General features: G+C 37.2%; 1 protein-coding gene across 1 annotated transcript in view; it reads right to left on the bottom strand.

Annotated features, from left to right (window-relative positions):
* Window positions 1-1,957: 1,957 nt before the first annotated feature.
* The window catches only part of rgs3b (regulator of G protein signaling 3b), a 49,559-nt gene continuing 28,259 nt past the window's right edge, over window positions 1,958-23,257 (bottom strand). The window contains exons 16-25 of the mRNA XM_079872060.1: window positions 22,415-22,498; window positions 20,273-20,384; window positions 16,310-16,353; window positions 15,581-15,703; window positions 11,943-12,731; window positions 5,260-5,330; window positions 4,427-4,531; window positions 4,146-4,207; window positions 3,380-3,546; window positions 1,958-2,288 (exon numbers count right to left, since the gene is read on the bottom strand). Coding sequence (XP_079728186.1) covers window positions 2,094-2,288; window positions 3,380-3,546; window positions 4,146-4,207; window positions 4,427-4,531; window positions 5,260-5,330; window positions 11,943-12,731; window positions 15,581-15,703; window positions 16,310-16,353; window positions 20,273-20,384; window positions 22,415-22,498 — 1,752 coding nt within the window. The 3' untranslated portion in view covers window positions 1,958-2,093. The remainder of the gene's footprint in view (window positions 2,289-3,379; window positions 3,547-4,145; window positions 4,208-4,426; window positions 4,532-5,259; window positions 5,331-11,942; window positions 12,732-15,580; window positions 15,704-16,309; window positions 16,354-20,272; window positions 20,385-22,414; window positions 22,499-23,257) is intronic.

Below are 23,257 nucleotides of genomic sequence, written 5' to 3'. Positions count from 1 at the left end.
GTTGCTGTTTTCTTACACAAGGATAATTTCCTTTAATTTGTTTTCATACAACATTAGCTTCAAGTTAAAAGGAGTGTGTTCCACACCTTCGACAGCTGCATGAGCCGGTCAAACACAGCCGAAAGTAAGAGGAAGCACTGTGTTCCTAAACTAAATATTTGCCTCCATCTCGGCTTTCATGGAACAGACAGTGAATAAAACAGATTGTCATTTAGTTATTTTCAGAATTGTTTTATGCATAATAATTATATTATTATAATTTAGATAAAAACATACAGAATATTGTGAATACCAACTTTAGTACCTTTTTAATATCTTGTGTTTTCACTCAGGTGTTCGTGGACATATATAACACACTTATATATATATATATATATAAAAGTGTGTTATATATGAAGAACTAAGGGAAGAGTCAATTTCAACTATACACACACTAAAATACGTCTACATATATAAATAATTTAATTTATATATGTCACTTTTATAAAAAATAAATGAAATTATTTATTCTCTCTCTTTTTCTTAGTGTTATTCCCGCTCATTTGCAGGGTCTGCTTCACACACTTGATTTTGCACAGGTTTTACGCGGGATATATATATGTATGTATGTATGTATGTGTATATATATATATATAGATATATAATATATATAATATATATGTATGCAGGCTTTGGCCTATTTGCATTATTCTGGAACTTCACTGCCCTCTGGAGATTTTTAGAAAGTGTACACCCTCTTCATAAGGCCAATATATCCTATGGTATTTCAAAACAACATGATAATAAAAACAATAATTGTAATTGCCAAAGACTGTATAAAAATGTCCAGTTGACCTCATGATTGAAAGTAATTTTATTTGATGAGAATATGTTACATATAAAGGCAACAGTGAGTGAAATATGAACCCACAAATAAATACAAGGGATATTTATTATTACAGAAGGAAGGACATTGTTAGGATGAAGGCAGAAGGAAACTGATACTGTATTTGCCAAACATGAGTCTCCCAATGAGCTAACTGGTAAATAAACACAGAACACGTACATCTATGTACAACACATGTTCCTGTATGTTAAGCCACTATAAATTCTGACTTCTTTTTGTTATGTTACTCTGGTTTCTGTGAACGTGTCAACAACCGACGAACATCAACAAAAACAAACAAAATACCTTTAGACTTTTAACATCACTATAACTATTATTCAATATATCTCAGCCTCTGTTATTTACAACAGCAATCACATTTTCTTACTGAGCCTTTGATGCATTATATATATATATATATATATATATATATATATATATATATATATATATATATATACACACACATTTGACCCCTTTAATATACTGTTTTTGTTAAAGAAATGTTAATAAGAATAACTAACTGTATATTGCACTTGTGAAACAAAAGGGGTTAGAGCCATGGGGCCTCTACATAAAGAACGAGAGTGGAAAAGTTACCAAAGCCCTTGAAAGTAATAAAAATGTGCGTTCTGTCTGTAAAGATTTTCAACAGTAGTACTGAGAGAATATAAACATGCTTGTCAGCTGTGCCCGAGATAAAAAAGGACATTAACGTTAACTAATACTTACTTTTGTCCAATATCATCTTACTCATAAACATAAAACTGGGCTCTTTGTAAAGGTGGAGTATGTTGAGGTCTGTGCAGGAAAGGAAAGTGAAATAATGTATCTTGGTAAAGCTAAACAAAACGGTACCAAAATTTCTCTTTTTCCTATACCCATCATTCTTTGCAAACTCCATGTACTGCCACTGGGTCAATAAGTGCCAAGGTGTTTTAGGCACTGGCAAATTGATTCGAGTCAACACTTCCAGCATGTTCATAACACATTTATCGCCATCTTATTGCCACAACTGTCCAACAGGGTGCAGCACAGAAGCGTCCAAAAACAATGTGTCCATGCAATGATCCAACGGGCTGAGCTCTCCAAGGTGCTTAGCAGACTGATGTTTCAATGTAAAGCTGTGCATCAGTGGATAATGTGATTCAGTTCTACTAAATCCATGTCAAGTCTCCAGCAATACTGATCTAAAAAGTTTCAACATATACAGTTTGTTGCCATAGCTTTAAGATGGATCTGTGGCAGAGCCGGGTCTCTTTTGGTTGGTTAATTCCATGTAAATGTCAGAGCGGAGGAATCGAGGGTACGAGTCTCTTTCCATTAGTCCAAAGATTCTGCTCTGAGCCAGGTCAAAGCAGTCTCCGCAGATGTTCTCCATGTTTCCCTTGATGTGCTCCCTTGTGTAAGAATCCAGATTAACCTTGGAAATAAAACAAGACTATGCTAAGGACACTTTTCATATTTATTTTGGATTGGTTTTCTGGTATATCTGCCCTCTGGAATAAATTACAAATTGCAAGTAAAATGAAATAATGATAATAATACAAATACAAATAAATAAATAAATATCCTCACACAAACGAATTCTGGTTTTGCCGAGAACAACACAGTATATCATGTTAACTCAAATGCATTTTTCTGTGTATATTGCACATGACAGTATGTGCATTTCTATATAATTACTGCATGATTTCTGTAAATAGGTCACTTTTTGTGTTTAGGGTTAGGCTTAGGTCAATGTATTTATTTAAAACAACATTAAAAACAGTTCATACATACGATGACTGGAATATGTTATATATTTCTGAGTTAAAATGAATTAGGTTTTTCTTTTAAGTCAAAATGTCACAGTGATTTGAGGATCATGAAGAAAAAGTCTCTTCAGCACTAAAATGCTGAAATTTTTGTACAAAAAACTTTTTGGCATCATCTTTTATTATTGTTTCTTTCAAATAAGTAGTAAGACATTTTTGTTTTAAACTGTTATAAATATGCAAACTTTTGCCTGTCAAATCAAAGTCCTAAACGAGCAGGGAGCCATTTTGTGGCAAGCAAACCAGAAAAAAAAAAGAAATGCTATTCAGAGTTATCATCATCAACTAAAATTGAAACTAAAACTTTTAAAAACATTTTGTTAACTGAAACAAAGCTGAAATAAAATATAAATATAAATATTAGACAAAAAAACTGAAAGAAAATTAAAATATTAGGCTGAAGTAAGTTGTTATAATAAAATTATAAGCTGGAAGCTAAAAAAATTAAACCTAAATGGTACTATTTAAAATTAACAAAAACTAATAAAATGACAAAAGCACATAGTAAAATTACTAAACATTAAACTAAAATTAAAATTAAAACTGAAAATATAAAAATAAATGCAAATTCAAAATATGAATACAAATATAAATAAATAAATACTAAAATAATTAATGATAACAGAGAACCTTGCATAACTGCATTCAAAGCTCAATAAGTCTCTTAAAAAGATAATTTTACCCTTTTTCATCTTACCTCTTTACAGGACTGTATGGAGATGTACTCAGTGAATATCTTCTTTGCTCTGGATGCCATTTTGGACAGTGATTTGATCCTCTTGAAGTCCTCACATGCCAGCCAAAAGTCCAGATTCTCTTCACTGAACTCTGTTTGCAGGAAGGAGCGGAAAACTACCAGGCCATCTGAAGAAGGGAAGAGAAAATTACTCTGACGCTTATTAGAAAACACAGAATAAGTATTACAGAATCTGGGGTAAATCTGGATTTGGATCCAGGAGCAGAGGTTATATATATATATATACAGTGCTATGCATAAGTTTAGACACCCATGCTAAAGTTGACTAAAAAGAGGAATAAAAAAATCATCTTTTGGAAATTGAACTTAATGCCTTAATTTAAAAAATGAGGAAAAATCCAACCTTTAAGGACACCAATTTGCTTTGTGAATGAATAATGTATCGTAAATAAATAAATGTTTTTCCTTAAAATACAGGGTGCATAAGTTTGGACACCCCTATGTTAAATTCCCATAAAGGCAGGCAGATTTTTATTTTTAAAGGCCAATTACTTCATGGATCCAGGATACTATGCATCCTGATAAAGTTCCCTTGGCCTTTGGAATTAAAATAGCCCCACATCATCACATAGCCTTCACCATACCTAGAGATTGGCATATATATACATATACACTGTATATATATACAAACATGGTTTAAAATAGCAGTAACAGCTGCTGAAGTGCAGATCAACACAGCTGTCATATCAAATGAGTCATATCTTACATTTGTGAGAAAGCAGCGCATCGAGCGACTCTGCCCATTTAAGAGCTTCCTCTGGAGTCGGTCTGTGGATGAGCAGACATAGTGGTCAACAAAGCCATGACTCACACTAATGACCCATTCAGATAATTATAGCACGCAAAATAGGCCATCTATTCAATAACTCCAAAACGTCACTGTTGTTTTGATTGCCCACAACACTTTTACATCAAAGCACAGCCTATTCACCCATTCAATGTTTCTGAATGACTGTCTCGATGCATAAAACTATCACATGGACTCACTTGTCTGACTTAAGGACTTTCTCAAGCTTGCTGGCTGGATTGCTTATATGTCTGTCATTGGTCTTCTTCCGCAGAAAAGTCAGGCGGTTTTTCATGTCTTTGGCCCTGAGTGACAAGACAAAAGGCATCACATCAGGTGATTTATTAGCTAACTGTTCACTCAAGTACTTCTGGGAGGAAATGTGTTCCGGTTACAGTCGTAAGCTTTATTGTAGGAGGAACATGGATAGTAAAAGCATAAATAATGCTTTTCTCCAGTGAACCTGAGAATGGAAAACATTACATTCACATCTCTTAAACTAGAACACTTAAGTATTCCATAGTTGCATTCACCTAAAAAAAGAAATTATATTTTGCATAAAGAAGATTAAGCCTATTTGTACGATTGTTATTATGATAATGTGGCACATTTTAATTAAAAGAATAATGTATATTGTATTACTGTATGTAAATGAAAAACATGATTGTGACATTTTTTTTATGATAATGAAGCACATTCTTTATTAAATACTCAATAATGTAATGCAAAATTACTTGGTTGGTTTAACCTAATAACCCTTTTAAATCTGATGGAACCACATCAATCACCTGATAAAACATTAGAATGAGATTTTCTTCCCATTACAATAGGGAAGACAGTTGGCCAAGGGAGGTTTAAATCTGCACAGTTGTCATGAAAATAATGTTACAATGCAAAAATGTAATGGTGCAACAAATAGGCAATTTTCTTATTGGAGGGGAGGGGATATGTCCCCAACATTTCTTTACAGTTTTATAAGATTTACTCAATAAAACTGCAAATGAAGTAGAAGAAAGAAAGTTGCTTGACTTACAGATTCTTGGATTTCTTCTTTTTGACACCAGTTTTTCCCATGTCACATTTACAGTTTGGTTTGCCACAAACCTGTGGAAGATTATTGAAAGGTCATATCTTGAATTAATTAAGCATAAAATTAATGATTTTTAAGTGTAAATCATCATTGATAGTGATGCAAGTAACACATAAGTAATGCAAGTTATGTAATCAGATTACTTTTTTCAAGTAACTAGTGAAGTAGTGCATTTCTTTTAACCCCTTAACTGCCACCGTCCAGCTAGCAGGATGCTTGGAGCTCTTTTTTGAAATGCCTTTTTTTCCTATCACATATTTAGGTATCATTCGAAAGCTTACACCCTCAGTATTTATCCTGTGAAAACCATTTTGAAGTTGGGCATTGCGTTACTGTTGGAAACAGTACTTACATTCCTTTTAGTGGCCAAAATTTATTCATATTACAAAATTTACATCACTATTTTATAATCAAAACTTTTTCTAATTAATTTCTTCTTGACAAAACACATATCGTTGGAAAGGTCTGAGACTCGAGGTTCCATTTTTGGTTATTGTCCTTCTATTGATAGAAGGGAAATTGTGACATAAATGTATTCATTTGTGACAGGAGAACACATAAAAAAAACCTAAATGGAATGTGGGTGGCAGCCGGTGGCTAAACAAAACAACGCCTAAACAAAATCTAATAGTTTTGTGATATCAACTTCAATTTTGTAAACTTTATATTTTGGGTAACACTTTAGTTAAGGGTCTAAATCTCACTATTAAGTTTCTTATTAGCATGCATTAGGGCTGTAATGATACACCAAACCCACGATTCGGTTTGTATCACGTTTTTTTGACCCACGATTCGATACAAACCTCGATTCTTTTTTGGGAGCTGGGCGGTGATTGGTGGTGACGCAGCCTAATTGTCCGTAATTGTTTTTTCCTCATAAATGCGAACACGAAAAATAAAATAAAATGAATATTTTAAGTTCTGTGGAGAGCCAACCCTTCTTCATCCAGTGGGTAGTATAAATTTTGGTTTGCGCGGTGTAATTCACAGAATTACAAAAAAATATTTTGCCACCTAAAAGTTAAAGATTTTTTGTGTCATGTCATGTGTATTTCCCTCATATTAAATATAAAATGCATGTGTAGACAGATATGTTTCTTATGTCTGGACTTCTTAATTAAGGGAGTATGGATATATAAACAGATGTTTCAATATATTGGTATTATTTGCATTTTCTGAGAATTTATATTTCAAGTTTTGACTGCAAATGTCACATCCATAACGCTGGAATTTTAAAGAATTTATCCTCAACTAGTTTTGTGGTGTAGTTCGACCTATTTTATAATGTTAACTTCAAATAATACTAATAGTAATTTAAATATCTGGGAGCATTGGATCTGGACGGGAAGGATAATGGTGTGTCGCGATATGCATATCGCATATCGTTACAGCCCTAGCATGCATATTACTAGTTTATTGGCTGTTAATTAGTACTTATAAAGCACACATTGATGCCTTATTCTGCATGGCCTTATTCTACATCCCTTAATCCTACCCAATACCTAAACTTAACAACTACCTTACCAACTATTAATCAGCAGTAATTAGGAGTTTATTGAGGAAAAAGTTATAATTAATAGTTAGTTAATAGTAATAATTAGACCCTAATCTAAACATTTTTAGTCTTTTATTTTTACTTTAGCAATAATCTGCTGAGTTACTTCTTTAAAAAGAGACCAACCTTGGGTCTGTTTTCCAAAGCATTCATGAATTACAACCATTTAAGTCTGGATAGTGCATTTTCACATCTATGCTCAAAGGGTGGGGTGGCAGTTCATTTACAACAACATATCTGAGTTACTTTTTGAAATAAGTAAAGCAAGTTACTTTGTTTTCCCATTTATTTACAGACACCTTTCCTGTCCCCATGTTGAGGGAAATTGGGAGTAAGGTGAAGAGGCATTGTGTGCGCTGTGTAAACATGATGGTTATTGCATTTAGTATAATGCATTTACTCATCTCACTTGCACAAAAACAGATTCAGTATTCTCAAAATTAATAGAAACAGTGAAATGCAAACTCAAAATATTAAGCAAACAGTCTCAGTTTACGACTGTAATCCTGGTTCCCTGAGAAGGGGAACGAAACACGCAGTCTGGAGTTGGCACTATGGGAAATGCCCTCAGCGTGATCGATGTCTGAACACATGTACCAAACACAACAACCTATTGGACGACGGCAGTCTATGATGTTGTGAGCAGAGAGTCCACAAGTATAAATTTACAGGTGCCTGTAAAATAAATCATCAACTCTTTTGTTTGAAGGAGATGCACAAGTAACCAGATGCATGGCAACAAGAAGCCGTGTCTCGTTCCCCTTCTCAGGGAACCAGGATTACAGTCGTAACCTGAGATGTTCCCTTTTGATGTGGAACTTCGATACGTCGTCTGGAGATGATGCTATGGGGAACAAATTCTCTCTCCGCTATTCTGAGGAGGTGCCTGTCTCACTAGGCTGAGTATGCAAACCATAGTGGGCATAAAATAACCTGACTCTACAGTATAGGTTAATCGGAAAGAGTCAATGCACGTTAACCCTGAGGTGATACATTGTGAGCCATAGACTGCTTACTGGAGCCACTCCCTAAGCTTTAATTTCTCTAATAGCAATAGAAATTTTCAGCTTCAGTGCTCAATTGTAAGGGAAGTCTAGGCCTTCTAACCTTCCTCCCTCACTCACAGGCCAGGTAAAAACCTAAAAGCCCAAAGAGTAAGGTTCTGAATGAATGAATGAATGAATGAGGCAATAGCGCTTTCATATGTACTACTGTACAACCAAAGCACTTTACAATCATATCAGGGGATCTCTCCTCAACCACCACTAGTGTGCAGCATCCACTTGGATGATGCGACGGCAACCACAGTACAATGGCGCCAGTGCGCTCACCACACACCAGCTATAGGTGGAGAGGAGAGAGAGTGATAGAGCCAATTCAGTGGATGGGGATTATTAGGAGGCCACGATTGGCAAGGGCCAGTGGGTGGAATGTGGCCAGGGCATTGGGGTTACACCTCTACTCTTTACGAGAAGTGCCATGGGATTTTTAATGACCACAGAGAGTCAGGACCTCGGTTTTAAGTCTCATCCGAAGAACGGTGCTCTTTTGACAATATAGTGTCCCCATCACTGTACTGGGGCGTTAGGACTCACACAGACCACAGGGTGAGCACCCCCTGCTGGCCTCACTACACCTCTTCCAGCAGCAACCTGGTTTTCTCAGAAGGTCTCCCATCCAGGTACTAACCAGGCTCAACCCTGCTTAGCTTCAGTGGGCAACCAGTCTTGGGCTACAGGGTGAAATGGCTGCTGGCTGATGCATAGCTATGTCAGTATATTGACAAAGCCCTCAGGGAGTAGCTTGTCTAAAAGGGGTACTTAACTACAAACTTTAATTAAAAGGTTAACCACTTCTTCTCAGGGGGAGAAAAGGCTCTTGCTTCATTAAAAAAGATCAAAACACAAGGAGCATAGCGGAAAGGCTCTTACCACCTCAACCCTTGAGAAAACTGCAGGGGAGCTAAAACTCTACTTATCTACACTAGAACAATAGGGGAGAGAGCTCAATAGGGGAGAGAGCCAGTGCTGTTATAACAAGCCGGGAAGCCATAGGCAGACCGCTTATCTTACCAGGTCCCCAAAGCCTAGGTCGACCAGAGTCGTGACTCGTGAGCGATACCCACTATTGGGTCAAGTCACCTTTTAGTGCTTTATACAACTCAGATTGTTTCAAAGCAGCTTTACAGTGATATCACTAACTATATCATAAACAATGATTCAATGAAGCAAAACAGAATTCAACTGCTCTAAAAAGACAACAGTAAACAGTCATTTTCAGTGAAATCAGTTCAGTGTTGATTCATTTCAGTTCAATTCAGCTATAAAGCAGCTCTGCAGTAAACAGTGAAGTCAAATCAGTAAAATTGCTGAATATTTAGTGTTCCCAACTAAGCAAGCCAGATGCAACAGTGGCAAGGAGCGTAACATCCTATTTTAGGACCCAACCATTGTTGGGGAGGAACAGAGGGAATCAAATTTATCATCCAAATCTATCCTGCATTACCCTAAAGGATATCGTCAGAGCAGGGCAGTGACAGGGAGCATGTCTTGAAGATCTTTTCAAACCTTAGTAATAGTTTTTAACAAGGGGGAGCCAATCCCTACTTAAACTTAGGGAAGGAAGAACATGAGAGCAATGCATACTAACTAAACTAATTATTCTTACTACCCAGGCTCTATACCCCAAGGAGATCTCAGGGGAGCCAATCCCTACTTAAAGACACCAAATAACCGGGGGAGAGCAGCTCATACCTACGGTAAAGGCACTCTACCTAGAGAGCACCCTCCCAAAGGGGAGTGATATCCTGCTCTACCCTAAGGGGTAAGAAAGGGAGCCTGCAGGCTACAACCTTACCGCTGCTGCACTGAAAACCACAGAACGGCCAATGGCCATGGCAGTCTGTTTGGTTGCTCTGAGAGCAAGGTCCGTTGTCCAGCTGGTTCCGCCACTGTGTGCAGAGCACCACCAGCCTGGCCCGCTACTGCACACGCCTTCCCCACAAGCCGTGGTTTGGCACGGCTTTCAAGGCAATGGCCTTAAGTGAAGACGCCTCACCCTGTGAAAGACAGCCCGCTAGTGGTTCCTCCACAGGGGGCATCTTCACATACCCATGCTCGCCCAGTATACAGTACAGTCTCTCTATATACAGTATAGTACAGTCTCTCTACATTCGAATAGCTCAAATGCTGGAAAGGAAAGATGTGAGCGGAGTATGGTTTCTTCCAAGACTTCTCTAGCTCAGTGTGAAGGTCAGGAAGAAACTGTAGGCTCACTGGTGAAGGACGTTCACGGTCCACTAGGAAACACTTGTCCAAGCGACCACGAACAAATTCCCATTTTTCACACAAGCAGGGCAGACTTGACCTGTGCATGGCACAGGCCATAACATCCAATAGTTCCCTGTATGCAGGGCTGGCAGGAGAGCCAGACTCAGTCAACAACATCACATGGTTCTCCAACCACATCCAGTTACACAGAACAGAATGACGCCAGCAACATGCTTTACGGATGATCAGAAGAATCTGCTGAAAAATCGATTCACATGTGAATCTCGATTCTATCTTCTAACGATTTGAATCGATTCATAAAGGTCATAAATTTTAATTTAAATTCTAAACGTCTGTTAATAACATGATGTTGAAGGAACAAAGAACAGTGCAGCACCAAACAGTTTAGAGAGTGCACAGTCTTGCAACGGGGGACAAATTAAGCTTAATTGACAACAACAGTTCCATATCAGTATTTTAACGTATAGAAAATAGCCTTAAATAATGTATAATTACCGAGAATTACATGAGAAGCGCATTCATCGAGGACGTGCAAGCGGTTGCCGTGGTAACGAACAATACCTGCTTGTAAAAGTGAATTAACATTTCACATATCTGAGTCTAAATCACTAAATATTGAGAATGCAACAGCATTTTTCTAACTCCAAAAGTTCGCCCACTGATCAGAACCAGCTGATAATCACACATTTTGAAGATGAAACGCCATGCTCACGCCATGAGAGGCGAATATGAAAGGCTGAGCAGCCCCTCTGTCTTCACTGTGCTTGAGTAAAATAATAATGTGGTTACAAGGTGTGTACAATTTAAACTACCTTATTAAATAACTGCACTAAAAGTAGCTGCTATTCAGTTTGCATACTGCTGCTCTCCTTCTACTCTCTTCTGAACTCTTTCCTCTCTTCATTAAAGCTCTAGGTTGAAGGGTTGCCAGATATCACAAAAAAGCAGTCCATTTAAAACACAAAATAATAAACAGACATGGCAAAACTGTACCAGGGAAACAAATATTACTAGTATTACCAATATCCTAAATAAAATAAAAAAAAAGTTAGGAAATTTAATTTATTATAAATAAAATAGTTCAATATAAAATATTTAGAAAGTATAAATTGATTGATTTAAAAAAAAAAAATAGTAAAAAAAAAAGTTGAAAAAAGTGATTGAAAGTAAAAAAAGTGATTGAAAGTAAAACAATAACATGAGAATTAAAAATAATAAATAATAAACACCTATGAGTTGTTTTTAATAAAAAATCAATTGGGGGCACGGGTTTTCTTATATATAAGGAGGGGCTGCAAGGACAATAAATCAAATCAAATTCAAAAACAAGTTTAGAATGAAACCTAAAATCAAATCTATGCATATATCGAATCGAAATTTGATTCAAAATCGAGAATCAATTTTTAACCGAATCGTGACCCCAAGAATAGATTTTAATCGAATCCTGGGTTCCCAAAAGATTCCCACCCCTAACAAATATACTTTATGTATTTAATCTCACTTTATTAGCCCAGGGCTAAAACTAACCAAAAGTAACATAATGCATTACTTTCCATATAAAGAAAAAATAATGCAATTTGTCACTTTTTTAGGGAGTAACGCAATATTGTAATGCATTACTTTTGAAAGTATTTTTTCCCGACACTGATCATTGAGGTTTTAACAAAAGACATTTATCCATATTTAAGTTTTAAACTGATTTTTAAATTAGTCTAGTGACATAAAAAAAATCCTGGTATTCAGAATGCAGAAGTATTTGATTTTAACGAATTAGTACGCACCCTCCTTCCAGTGAAGAGCAGGCAGATCTGGTGGACAGATCCTCCATTCTTGGTGAGCTCTTTCCTCAAGGTCTGTGGGGATGGGACTGCCCAGCGCTCAGGAGGTTCCCGCTTGGTCTCTATGCAGTCGATGGCCTGATCGGAGATGAAGCGAGGAGACCGGGGCTCTTGCAGCAAACTGCCCTCACTGTGCGTCCGTCTGTGGAGGGACCTCTGCACACACAAGCCCCCGCTCTGCTCCCCACTGCTAGGAGATGATTCCACCATACTCCTCCTCTTCAGAAATCCTTCATCGCTGTCTTCGTCATCTTCTTCCTCTTCCTCCTCATCATCGTCAGTCGACGGTGAGGTCAAAGCATCTGTGTTGAAGGAGCGATCCAGGCACAGCTTAGGAATGACTAGAGGGGAGGAAGATGACGATGAAGATGTGGGTCTGGCACCAACGCTAATGGTCTCGGAAGCGCTCTCGCCCTCCCCCTGCTCCCTTTTCTCCAGTTCTGACTCTTGCCCACCTCTTTTCACCTCCTTCTGTCTGTCCTTCCAAATCTCTGAGGTCTCCATGTATGGAGGTTTGCAGGCGTCTCGAGGGGTCGGAGCGGTTTGGTTGGCATCTCCGGTGCAGCTGTGCAGATCCGGGTAAGAGAGCTGCTGAGTTGGAGAGCTGCAGTTGGTTCTTCTCATGATGGGCGATGCAGAGGGGCATGATGGGGAACAGGGCTCAGACACACTGTGAGGGCTGAAGCCCAGCAGACCCAGATCAGCCTGTTCGGCTGCATTTGGTTCCATCATCTGTCAATACATAATTTAAAAAATCAACATTTTACAAATGGCTCTGGATTAAAAAATTGTCTACTACTAAAAGAAACTGAAGAAAATTTCCCCAAAAAAACATTCTTAAAAAGAATATTGTGTAACACAACTGTATAATGCATTTCACTTGTCCTCTCAGCTCTTGACACCTGTATATCCAGTGGCAAAACCATTAGAGCACATTTTTTATTTAAATAAAAAACATGCAGCCAGCAGCCATATCACCCTGTAGCCCAATACTGGTTGCCCACTGAAGCTAAGCAGGGCTGAGCCTGGTTAGTACCTGGATGGGAGACCTCCTGAGAAAACCAGGTTGCTGCTGGAAGAGGTGTTAGTGAGGCCAGCAGGGGGTGCTCACCCTGTGGTCTGTGTGGGTCCTAATGCCCCAGTGTAGTGACGGGGACACTATACTGCCAAAAAGAGCACCGTCCTTCGGATGAGACGTTAAAACCGAGGTCCTGACTCTCTGTGGTCATTAAAAATCCCAGGATGTCCTTCGAAAAAGAGTAGGGGTGTAACCCCGGCATCCTGGCCAAATTTGCCCCTTGGCCTCTGTCCATCATGGCCTCCTAATCATCCCCATATACTGATTGGCTTCATCACTGTCTCCTCTCCACCAGTAAGCTGGTGTGTGGTGGGCGTTCTGGCGCAATATGGCTGCCGTCGCATCATCCAAGTGGATGCTACACATTGGTGGTGGTTGAGGAGATTCCCCCATCTATGTAAAGCGCTTTGAGGTCTCAGAAAAAGCGCTATATAAATGTAACAAATTATTAAATTATTATGATATATAGCAAATAATAAACTGTATATTAAATGTTTAATATTAAATAAAAAATATAAAATGTATATATGCAATGTTATTTTTAAAATTATATAAACATTATAATTATATATACATATTCAGATATTAATTACATTACATAATTGTGCATCATTCAAACTGAATTATAGTCTACTCTATGGTATTAAAAAAAAATTTACCAAAAATGAAAAACATGACACTACTTATGTTTGGGGTTTCAGAGACTCCAGATATTAAACATTATTAATTGCAATACATTTTTTCTAAAACATACTTTTGCTGGGGGAGAAACAGATCACCAACAGAAATTATGTTATTAGAATGGATAAAAAAAAAAAAAAAAAAATCTTACTGTTGCATTTTTATTTTTTTCAGATGAAATATTTGTTTTGAAAATACTTGTATTATTTTTACAAAAATATCAATGGGGTCTCTGGAACACCAAACATAAAAGCAGGAAAGTCAACAGAATGCGGGAAAGAAAGAAAGAAAGAAAGAAAGAAAGAAAGAAAGAAAGAAAGAAAGAAAGAAAGAAAGAAAGAAAGAAAGAAAGAAAGAAAGAAAGAAAGAAAGAAAGAAAGAAAGAAAGAAAGAAAGAAAGAAAGAAAGAAAAATAATACACCAATAACCAATACACCAGCAATACTGCATTATATTGGATATTGTTTTCTTATGCACCAGGAGGAATAGGAAGGCGAAAAAAAAACCTTGGAAATTGAATTTTACGTCTCCCTATTGTAGAGGAAAAGGTTAATGTATTCACACTCCCTACACATCTAATCAGCTCATAAAGTACTTTGCTGGCAGCACGACTGACTCACAAGCTCTGTTCTTTAAAAACACAGAAGATCTGACACTAGGCGGTAAAAAATACTGATATAAGCAGCTAGAATGCCATAAGTCTACATGTATATGCTCACTCAAGTGTATTTTAAACATTATGTGCAATAACCAAGATTATTAGATAATAATAACATACAAGATTTTACTTTAACAACTTCAAACTAGTAACATTGTCTTGTGTTATGTTAGTCACATGTCTTGTGTCATGTTCATTTTTTAAACTTGCATATTTCAAAACAAATTCATACATCCATCTCTAACATACCTTCTTAAATGCCAATGACATTACAACGAAGGTAAAGATGAAAAAAATATATATTTTCCACCAGTTACACTGCAAAAGCACAAGACACATACAGAACATGCAAAAAACAATGTAAATGACCTCACCTTCATAAAGATCTAATGTTTCGCCCCTACAAGCGAGTAATGTAGTCCTCCATCATACTAGCATGCATTACAACAGCCCTGTTCTCTCTCTCTCTCTACACTCTCTTTCTTTCCCCTTTCTTTCACGCCATCACATGCGCGTGTCTGTTTGTGCTAGTCTGATGATGATGTCGCTGCTCTCCTGATGTCACTTGCCCACCAAGTGGAGAAAGTGAGAGAGAGCATGAATAAGAAACAAACATTATGTTTAACTCGTAAGTGCACTGTATAGAGTGTAACAAACATTTATAACAACTGTAACAAGTCGTATTTATGTTCTCACGCATGCTAATTAAAATTAAACATTTTGTTTTTGCAAGCTTTCAAAATGTAGTGATTTTCTCCACCTTTAAAATGAAATTGCTTTTCAGCTGATGTCATCAAGACCTCTTATATTTTAACTTATGCCCTCCAACCATATAGACCTTTCACGAACCAATCGATTCTGATGGATAAGTACCAACCCTACTTTTTTTTTCCTCTTTGAATATGCTGTTTTACATTACATTATTTAAGCAAAACATGTTGCGAACACAGTTTTACATTGAATTTAAAGAGAGTGCATTTTCAAAACATTTCAAGTTAAATAAGAAAAAAGCTCTCGAAATGCAATCATTTTGCAGAAGCTATCCCTACCTCTCCTGAGTGATTTTACTCCATAACTGCTGGAGAATTGCAGACATGCTGTGGTTAAATGCAAAACCTAAGTGGCTGTTTTTATGAGCAATTGTGCTTGTGTTTGATTTAGTACCTGGTCAGGGCCTATTCTGTCTCTCAGGGTGAGTTGCTTGTCAATATTGTCTCTCAGACACTGAACGACCCTCCTCTTCTGCTCGGATGAAAAAGCTTCCAGGCTGAACAGACACTCGGTCCTCTACAAAGACACACAAAGAGAATGTGTTGTGTGAGTATGTAAGAGAAAGATAATAATTTCATATTACAGTCTTATTCATTTGAGGAAATCGAAGGAATTGGAACATTTTTATAACACAGGGATGCTTTTAAAAGCACGTTCTACCTCCAAAGAAACCTCAGTGTCATGTGCTATTATGCTGGAGTACGGCATATGAGAGATGCAATCATACTCACTCGCACATTCATGTCAGTGTGTGTGTATGTGTGAGGTGTTGTCAGGGAGATGGGCAGATGGCTGGGTCGATGAATGTGTTTGCTCGAGTGAGCAGGCTACGTCTTTCAGGCACGTTTACTCTGGAGAGAAAGAGCAGCTTTAAAGGCTCTAATATGTGACGTAAGCCCCAAGCACATGAGGCCCACCATTTAACAGCCGCACAACATTTACATCCTGTAAATGTTTACCACAGGTCCATCCTGTTGGATCAACGGTTCGATGGGAAACACATTACATTGTGTGTGATTTGTATTACAGCGCACAGAGTTAAGCATGATGAAGTCTTAAAATGTGCCGTGAGCAGAGATCTGTGCTGAACGAGTGGGTCGGTGGTTAGATGCAGGATCTCACCTCTATCCAGTAGGAGATGTACAGCCGCAGTTTGTCTGCAGGAACTGGAGAGAAGGAGACAGAAGTGTGAATTTCTTCATCCCGAGGCTGTCAGGCTGTGTTTTTTTTTTTTTTTGTGGGGGATGTTAACACCCACATGTACCCAGATACATGTATATATTACAAAAATGTACACACACAAAAAAAAAAAAAAAAATTTTTACAAGAAACCCATATCTGTTCAGATTTTATATATGAAAATGAAACCTATTAAAAATGAATTTTGTTAATTGTAATAAACTGTAAATAAATACAATTTAAATAGTAAAAAAAACAATCTTAAAATGAAAATGAGAAATGTTGCCTTGGCAAATTAAATGAAATAAAATAAGTTCAAGTTGAAGTACTAAAATTACTAAAACTAAACTAAAAAAAAGAAAGATTAAATAGAAATATTTATATAGAAAATATAAAAATAAAAGTTAATAAATACTATAATCGTATACAATTAAATGGGCTATATGTACGATTTGTCATGTATTAATCACTTTTTATTGCAATTGTGTGTACAGCTTGTAATGAAACATAAAAAACGAAACCTTCCCCAAATTGCTAGGTTTTCTATGAAAGCCTGTAGACATATTTTTTTTGCGAAGGATTTGGGACATTTTTGTTGGGAAAATCAAAAGGATGTGACATTTATGGGTGCTCCCAAGAGCCTCTCTTCTGTTTAATGACATGAAATGAATGCTTATACAATGTTCAGGATAATGCAGAAAGAGCCGTTCTGTACTGTAATGTCAATGTGTCATGCAAAGAAAAGGGAGAAATTCAAACTATAGTCTCACATTGCAAAAAACAGAAGCAGAGAGTGCTACACGGGTCTCTTTACATAGCCACTGGTGCTCACTGGATGAACTGGAGGTAAACATCAAATTATGTAGACGAAATACTCCAAGGCACTGACGTGGTAAAGTAAACAGCCTTTAATCAGCCTTTATAGTCTCACATTGTCAGATAGTATATAGTCTCAAACAAACTTCATAATCAAACTATCATAACAGTGTAATTTGAATTACCTCATCTGTCTACATGATGCCGGTGAATTGCAGAGTTCATGCAAACATCTTTGCATAGCTATGCTTTTTTAACTGCTGCTTTCTCACCGATGTCATTTTTGTTGTGCGTTTTTACATATTCATCTAACCGCCACTGTCAGCAGTGTCTGGATGTTCGTTAACAGTATATCGCTCCAAAGGTTTTTCCAACTTTTTTTTTTACTTCTAAGCAAAGAACAAAAAAGACCTTCGCAGTGAGTATATCAGGGCATTGAATCACGTTCCATCTCATGTACTGTACACGTGCACATGTACCTGCACGAGCAATAAGTTGCTGGCAGCAGTTCACTTAATGGCCACCATTGTCGATAATAACAAGGGTTTCTGAATTCTACACTTTAAAAATTTAACATGTGCAGTTGTTGCTTCAAGGAGGTATTTCTACCTGATTCTACCTATAAATTCAAATGTTGTTGTTGTAACCTAATTCAATTTGGTTTATGCAACATAAAACAAAGGAATGCTGTTTTAACTTAATTGAGTTACATTGACCCAATATACAATTTCCAATAAAGCTCAGGATGGACACATTCGACACATGCGCACTATGACTGCACCACACATATAGAGGGCAGTATAGTTGTGACTCGTGTCAGCTATAGGTCATCTTCTCTGAAGGACAAAGAAGAAGAAAAGGTTTGTGTTTGGCTGCTACTTGCTGATTGGCGAATTTTGCTTCAATGAGAAATTGTGATTTGGGGTTATTATACACATTATGTTTCATCTCAGTTGACATTATAAAACAAACATACACAAAAAAAAAAAAAAAGATTATGTTTCGCCTCTCGCTCCGTTTAATTAAATTAAAATGAGCTAAAGTAACACAATTTAACATTTTGTCACAACTTAACTAAATTGTGTTCAATCCACCTAATATATTTTACTTAATTAATTTGTGTTAAAACTACATTCATTTTTTTTGTTGACATAACTAACTGGATTAGTTATGCATTTCCCAAAAGCATTGTAAGCCTAAGTAGATCGTAAAGCCTTTGCCACCAGTGGTCTCTACGATCAACTTGGCTCACAATCCTTTTGAGAAATGCAGCCCTGGGCAGTGGATCTGTAGTTCCCAGCATGCTTTGTAAGGGACTGCATTAGGAGAGTAAATTTAGGGATTAAGTGATATTTTATGTGTTTTTCAGTAACGGGAATGATGTTATAGTTTATGTTAATGTTTAATGTTCAGTTATGTATGTATTGTGTATAATGATAAATGACACTGCTTGTTTGAAGATTAATTAAAAAATTAGATTGGACCAACATAAAAAAATGTTGGTTCAATAATATATCATTACACTGATATATTATAACACTAAATATATATATTTCCTGGGTAAGGGTGGGGTCAACTAAAATGAAATTGGCCTATTCTGGTCCTGTTCTGGAAAATAACTGGTCATGGGAAGCCAAACTTTATTCAAATTTGAATTATTCCAACTACATTTGTATAAACATACATACTGAAAGTATATAATTTTCATATCTAAATGTATCTGTATGCCTTGAATACACATTGTACATATTGACTTATTAATACCGTGATATTAATTTGGTCCCTCTCTTAACTTTTTTGCCTGTCTGTTCCCATATCCAAAAGGACAAAGGTCAGCATACTGATGGCTATTTCAGAACCAAGATGTCAAATAAAGGTTGAAGATAGAAATGCCCCCTGTGCCACATGCTGCCGTATTTCTGTTCTCAGGAAGGTAAAGAATACACTGTCCCGCCCACCCTGCCTATAATGGGCTATACCGGAGACATAGCCATTGTTCCCAGCAGACACATAGAGAGAGGAGAGCTGTGTTCTCATCACACACACATACTCATTCCCACAGTCTTGACGCCTCCTTCCTGACTATCGCTACTAACACACAGTCACAAATAAAACTGGGTGGACCTCCTTAACATCCCCTGTACTCTACTCTAAACAATCAACCCGGAGATATTATATACAGATAGACTGAATGATTGAGACAGACAGACAGACAGTCAGAGAGATGGATAGACAAACAGACAGAGAGATAGATAGACAGACATCAGAGAGATAGAGACAGACAGGCAGTCAGAGAGATGGATAGACAAACAGAGAGACATAAGAGAGACGGAGACAGACTGACAGACAGTCAGAGAGATGGATAGACAAACAGAGAGTCAGACAGACAGACATCAGGGAGACGGAGACAGACAGACAGTCAGAGAGACAGATAGACAGACAGATAGATAGACTGACATCAGAGAGACAGACAGTCAGATAGATGAATAGAGAGACAGACAGACATCAGAGAGACGGAGATGGATAGACAGACAGAGAGACAGATGGACGGACGGACGGACGGACGGACGGACGGACGGACGGACGGACAGGTAGATAGATAGATAGATAGATAGATAGATAGATAGATAGATAGATAGATAGATAGATAGATAGATAGATAGATAGATAGATAGATCTTATTATTTAGTATTTTTATTATTAAACGATTTATAGCTTTTATAGAGTGGTATAGTAATGATATAATTAAAAGCCTAATAAATAATTTTTAGTATTTAGAAAATGTACAGAAAAATATAAATTTATATTTTGTGGTGGGGCCATTGATATTCAGAAATTAAAAATCAAGTAAAAATCTGAACTTCTGGCTCAACTGAGTCAAAAAAATCCTTACTTATTTAGAATCCTTCACTGAAAAAAATTATTCATTGACTAGTTGAATTTACTAAAAAAAAATTATGTTAATTGGATCCACATAATTGATTTTAGCTACATTTAAACAAATGCATTACGTTGAACTAAGTCAATGAATCATTTTTTTCAGTGTTATTTATCTTCGCCACAGAGTTAAGTGAGAATTGTAGTGCATACCGTCCTGCAGCTGTATCTGATGGAGGTAGAGTGGACTCTGTAGTACATTACAGCGGCCTGGTTCATCTTCCCTGGTCAACAGCATCAGGTCTGTGTAGATGAACACTGTAGCCTATAGGGGGCGATACAGACAACAGTGAGTTACACCGCACTGAAACATCCCCATTTGACCTTCTTTTGCCACTCTCACTCAGCTTAAGACAAAGATAATTCTTTATAATGGAAAACATGAGGCTCAATCTTAATTTAAAATAGAGAGCAGATGTAGAATTACGAGAATGAACTCCTTCACTTAAATAACATTAGATAACTACAACACTCGTTAAAGTTACAATGAATCAAGTAAAGTCAAGTTAAGGTTATTAGGAAAGGGAAAAGCTCTGATTCCCACACAGAAAGCAGCAGGCTGGTTGCACTGCTTTGCCTCTCATGGTGCCCACTGCCCAGCCTTGGATTTCAGCCAGCTTAATAAGAGCAGCTGAACTAAATCACAGTCAAATACACACACTCTCGTTCTAGGACACTGGAGGAATGTGTTTAGTGATGTACAGCTCATCCTTCTTAAACACTCTGATCTTTAGAAACTCTTGACTGCATAACTCAAACAGGTCTTTCGGCAAAATTGAGGTCAGCCTTCATGCAGACGGGGGCCTGCGAGCGAGCACAAAGGATGTGACAGACACTCAAAGGCAATTGCTATAGATACAAAGTCGGTTTTGGAAGCCATTGTGGCACTCTGAGATTTATCTTTCCACAATATTGCTCATGCTGAGGAAGCCGAGGTCATGTTATTCACAAACTGCAGGTTTCTTTTAAAGCTGCAGCAGAAAGAAATCTGGGATCAAGGTATCTGCTTCCACATTATGTGGAGCACATATTTTGTGTCAGGCATTACTGTCAACGAGACAAATATTCCTGTAGTTCCCAAACGATCTTTAGTGAAATGGATCTAATTTAAAAGGTAGTGTTTCGTCTAGCTTGAGAAAATATTGGGGTCTCTGGACTAGCATGCTTTTAGAGAGGTATCATGAGAACAAGCTCAAATCTGACCAAGCAAAATAGTCAATTCTCCTGAAATGGGACACCAGATCTAGGTCACCTTCAGAGCTCACAAGCAAGACATTACAAGAATCGTTTCTGCATATTTTATTCAAGACGACGTTTTAGACAGCATATCTCAAGCTAGATTTCTGAAACCTGATCAGGGTCTTGCTTAAAAGGATATGAAAGTCATTAATTGTTAAACTAAATGCAAAAATGTTTTGAACATGGCAACGGTCTGCAATGAATGTTGACAGATTCACCAGATATAAAACATTAAATGTCTCCCTCATACAAAGCCATCACATAGCATAATGGAAGGCATTATATGGTACTTTTTCAACATTTTTACCTCATTCACTTTTAATATATGGAAAAGAGCAGCAGGGGCATTCTGCTAAAGTTATCTTTTTATGTTCCACGGTAGATAGAAAACCATTTTACAGACAGTGACAGAATTTTACTTTTTGAAAAAACTAGCCTATTCCTTTTAATATCTCAATTGTTTCTCTAACAGAGCAATGGCATTAAATGGAGAGCAAATGCAAACTTGTGCTTGCTTCACACGTTTTACATAGAAAAATAACTTATTTTATTTTATTTTAAAAGAGATCTCACAAATTGTGCTCAGATTTGCCAGTCTGCAATTAAATGTCATGAATCTCAATAAGAACTTAAACATTTCTCATCAAATTCTGAAGAAAAATGAATTGGGATGTGATGATTTTTTTCGGCTCTACACTCAGAGTATTTGTGTAGTTATAAATGAATTTGTTAGATAGTTCACCCAAGAATGTCAATAACTAAACAGTTGATGGTAGCCATTGGCATATAGTTCCATTATAGTATTTTTTTTCCATACTATGGACGTCAATGGGACCCATCAACTGTTTGGTCATCCATATTCTTCAAAATGTCTTCTTTTGTGTTCAGCAGAAGAAAGACATGCATACAGGTTTGGAGCAACTTCAGGGAGAGTAAATTATGAAAGAATTTTCATTTTTTAGGGGTGAACTATCCCTTTAAGTCCCTTAATTCATAAAAGAGCAACCACTGAGCAACACATTTTCCTTTGGGGAGAGTGACAGTTAGTGGCATTACCTTAAGAGCTACGTGTTTACTGTCATGAAGGATCATTTCCTCTGATAAAATCAGGACTCTCTCAGGGCTGCACAGGTCCAGTGGCTGCAATGCAATTAAACACTCATTAAAGCCTCAATATTTGCATCATGTAAGTCATGTCATTTGCACAAGGGTACATGTTAATACACCACATCCCAGGCCCTGTCTAAATGTAACCCTAAGCCCCCTGTGATCTTCCTCCGAGTCCACACTTTCATGACAGAATGCCGCTTTGACTGTAGGGTAGAAGTCTGCTGCAGAGCTCGCAGGCTTGGCAAAAGTGCGCATCAAGGGCACATTATGGCCGCAAAGCACACAAGCACCCTTCTGACAATGAAAACTTGGACAGCCTACTGTCTTGTGGACTTAACGGACACACGTATGCATGAAAGTCAATGGCTACCGTCAACTGTTTGGTTACCGACATTCTTCAAAATATCTTCTTCTGAGTTCAGCTGAGGAATTAACTTCATACAGGTTTGGAACAACTTGAGGGTGAGTAAATGAGGTTACACTTTATTACACTTTAAGGTGTCAGTAGGCGTGTTTCCATTACAGATTTGCGCAAAACTTTTGCGATTTTTTTCTACAGTAAATGTCGACAAAAAACTATTGCGAAATGACGCCGTTTCCATTAACCGATGTTATGCGACTAAAACTTCATTTTTTCCTCTCGCGATTAGTAAAATCATTCCAAAAACCATGGGAACGGACGTTGGTAGGTTTATGTACTATATCCCAGCCACTGCACTAGCCATTATTATTAATCGAAGGAGATGTATGTGTGTTTTCCAAGCATTAATGGTAAGGAACGACCCTTAT

This window comes from Squalius cephalus, assembly GCF_949319135.1.
Source record: "Squalius cephalus genome assembly, chromosome: 5".
In the NCBI taxonomy this organism is placed as follows: Eukaryota; Metazoa; Chordata; class Actinopteri; order Cypriniformes; family Leuciscidae; genus Squalius; species Squalius cephalus.
The sequence above is the reverse complement of the archived record's forward strand: the minus strand, read 5'-3'. Positions and strand labels throughout refer to the sequence as shown.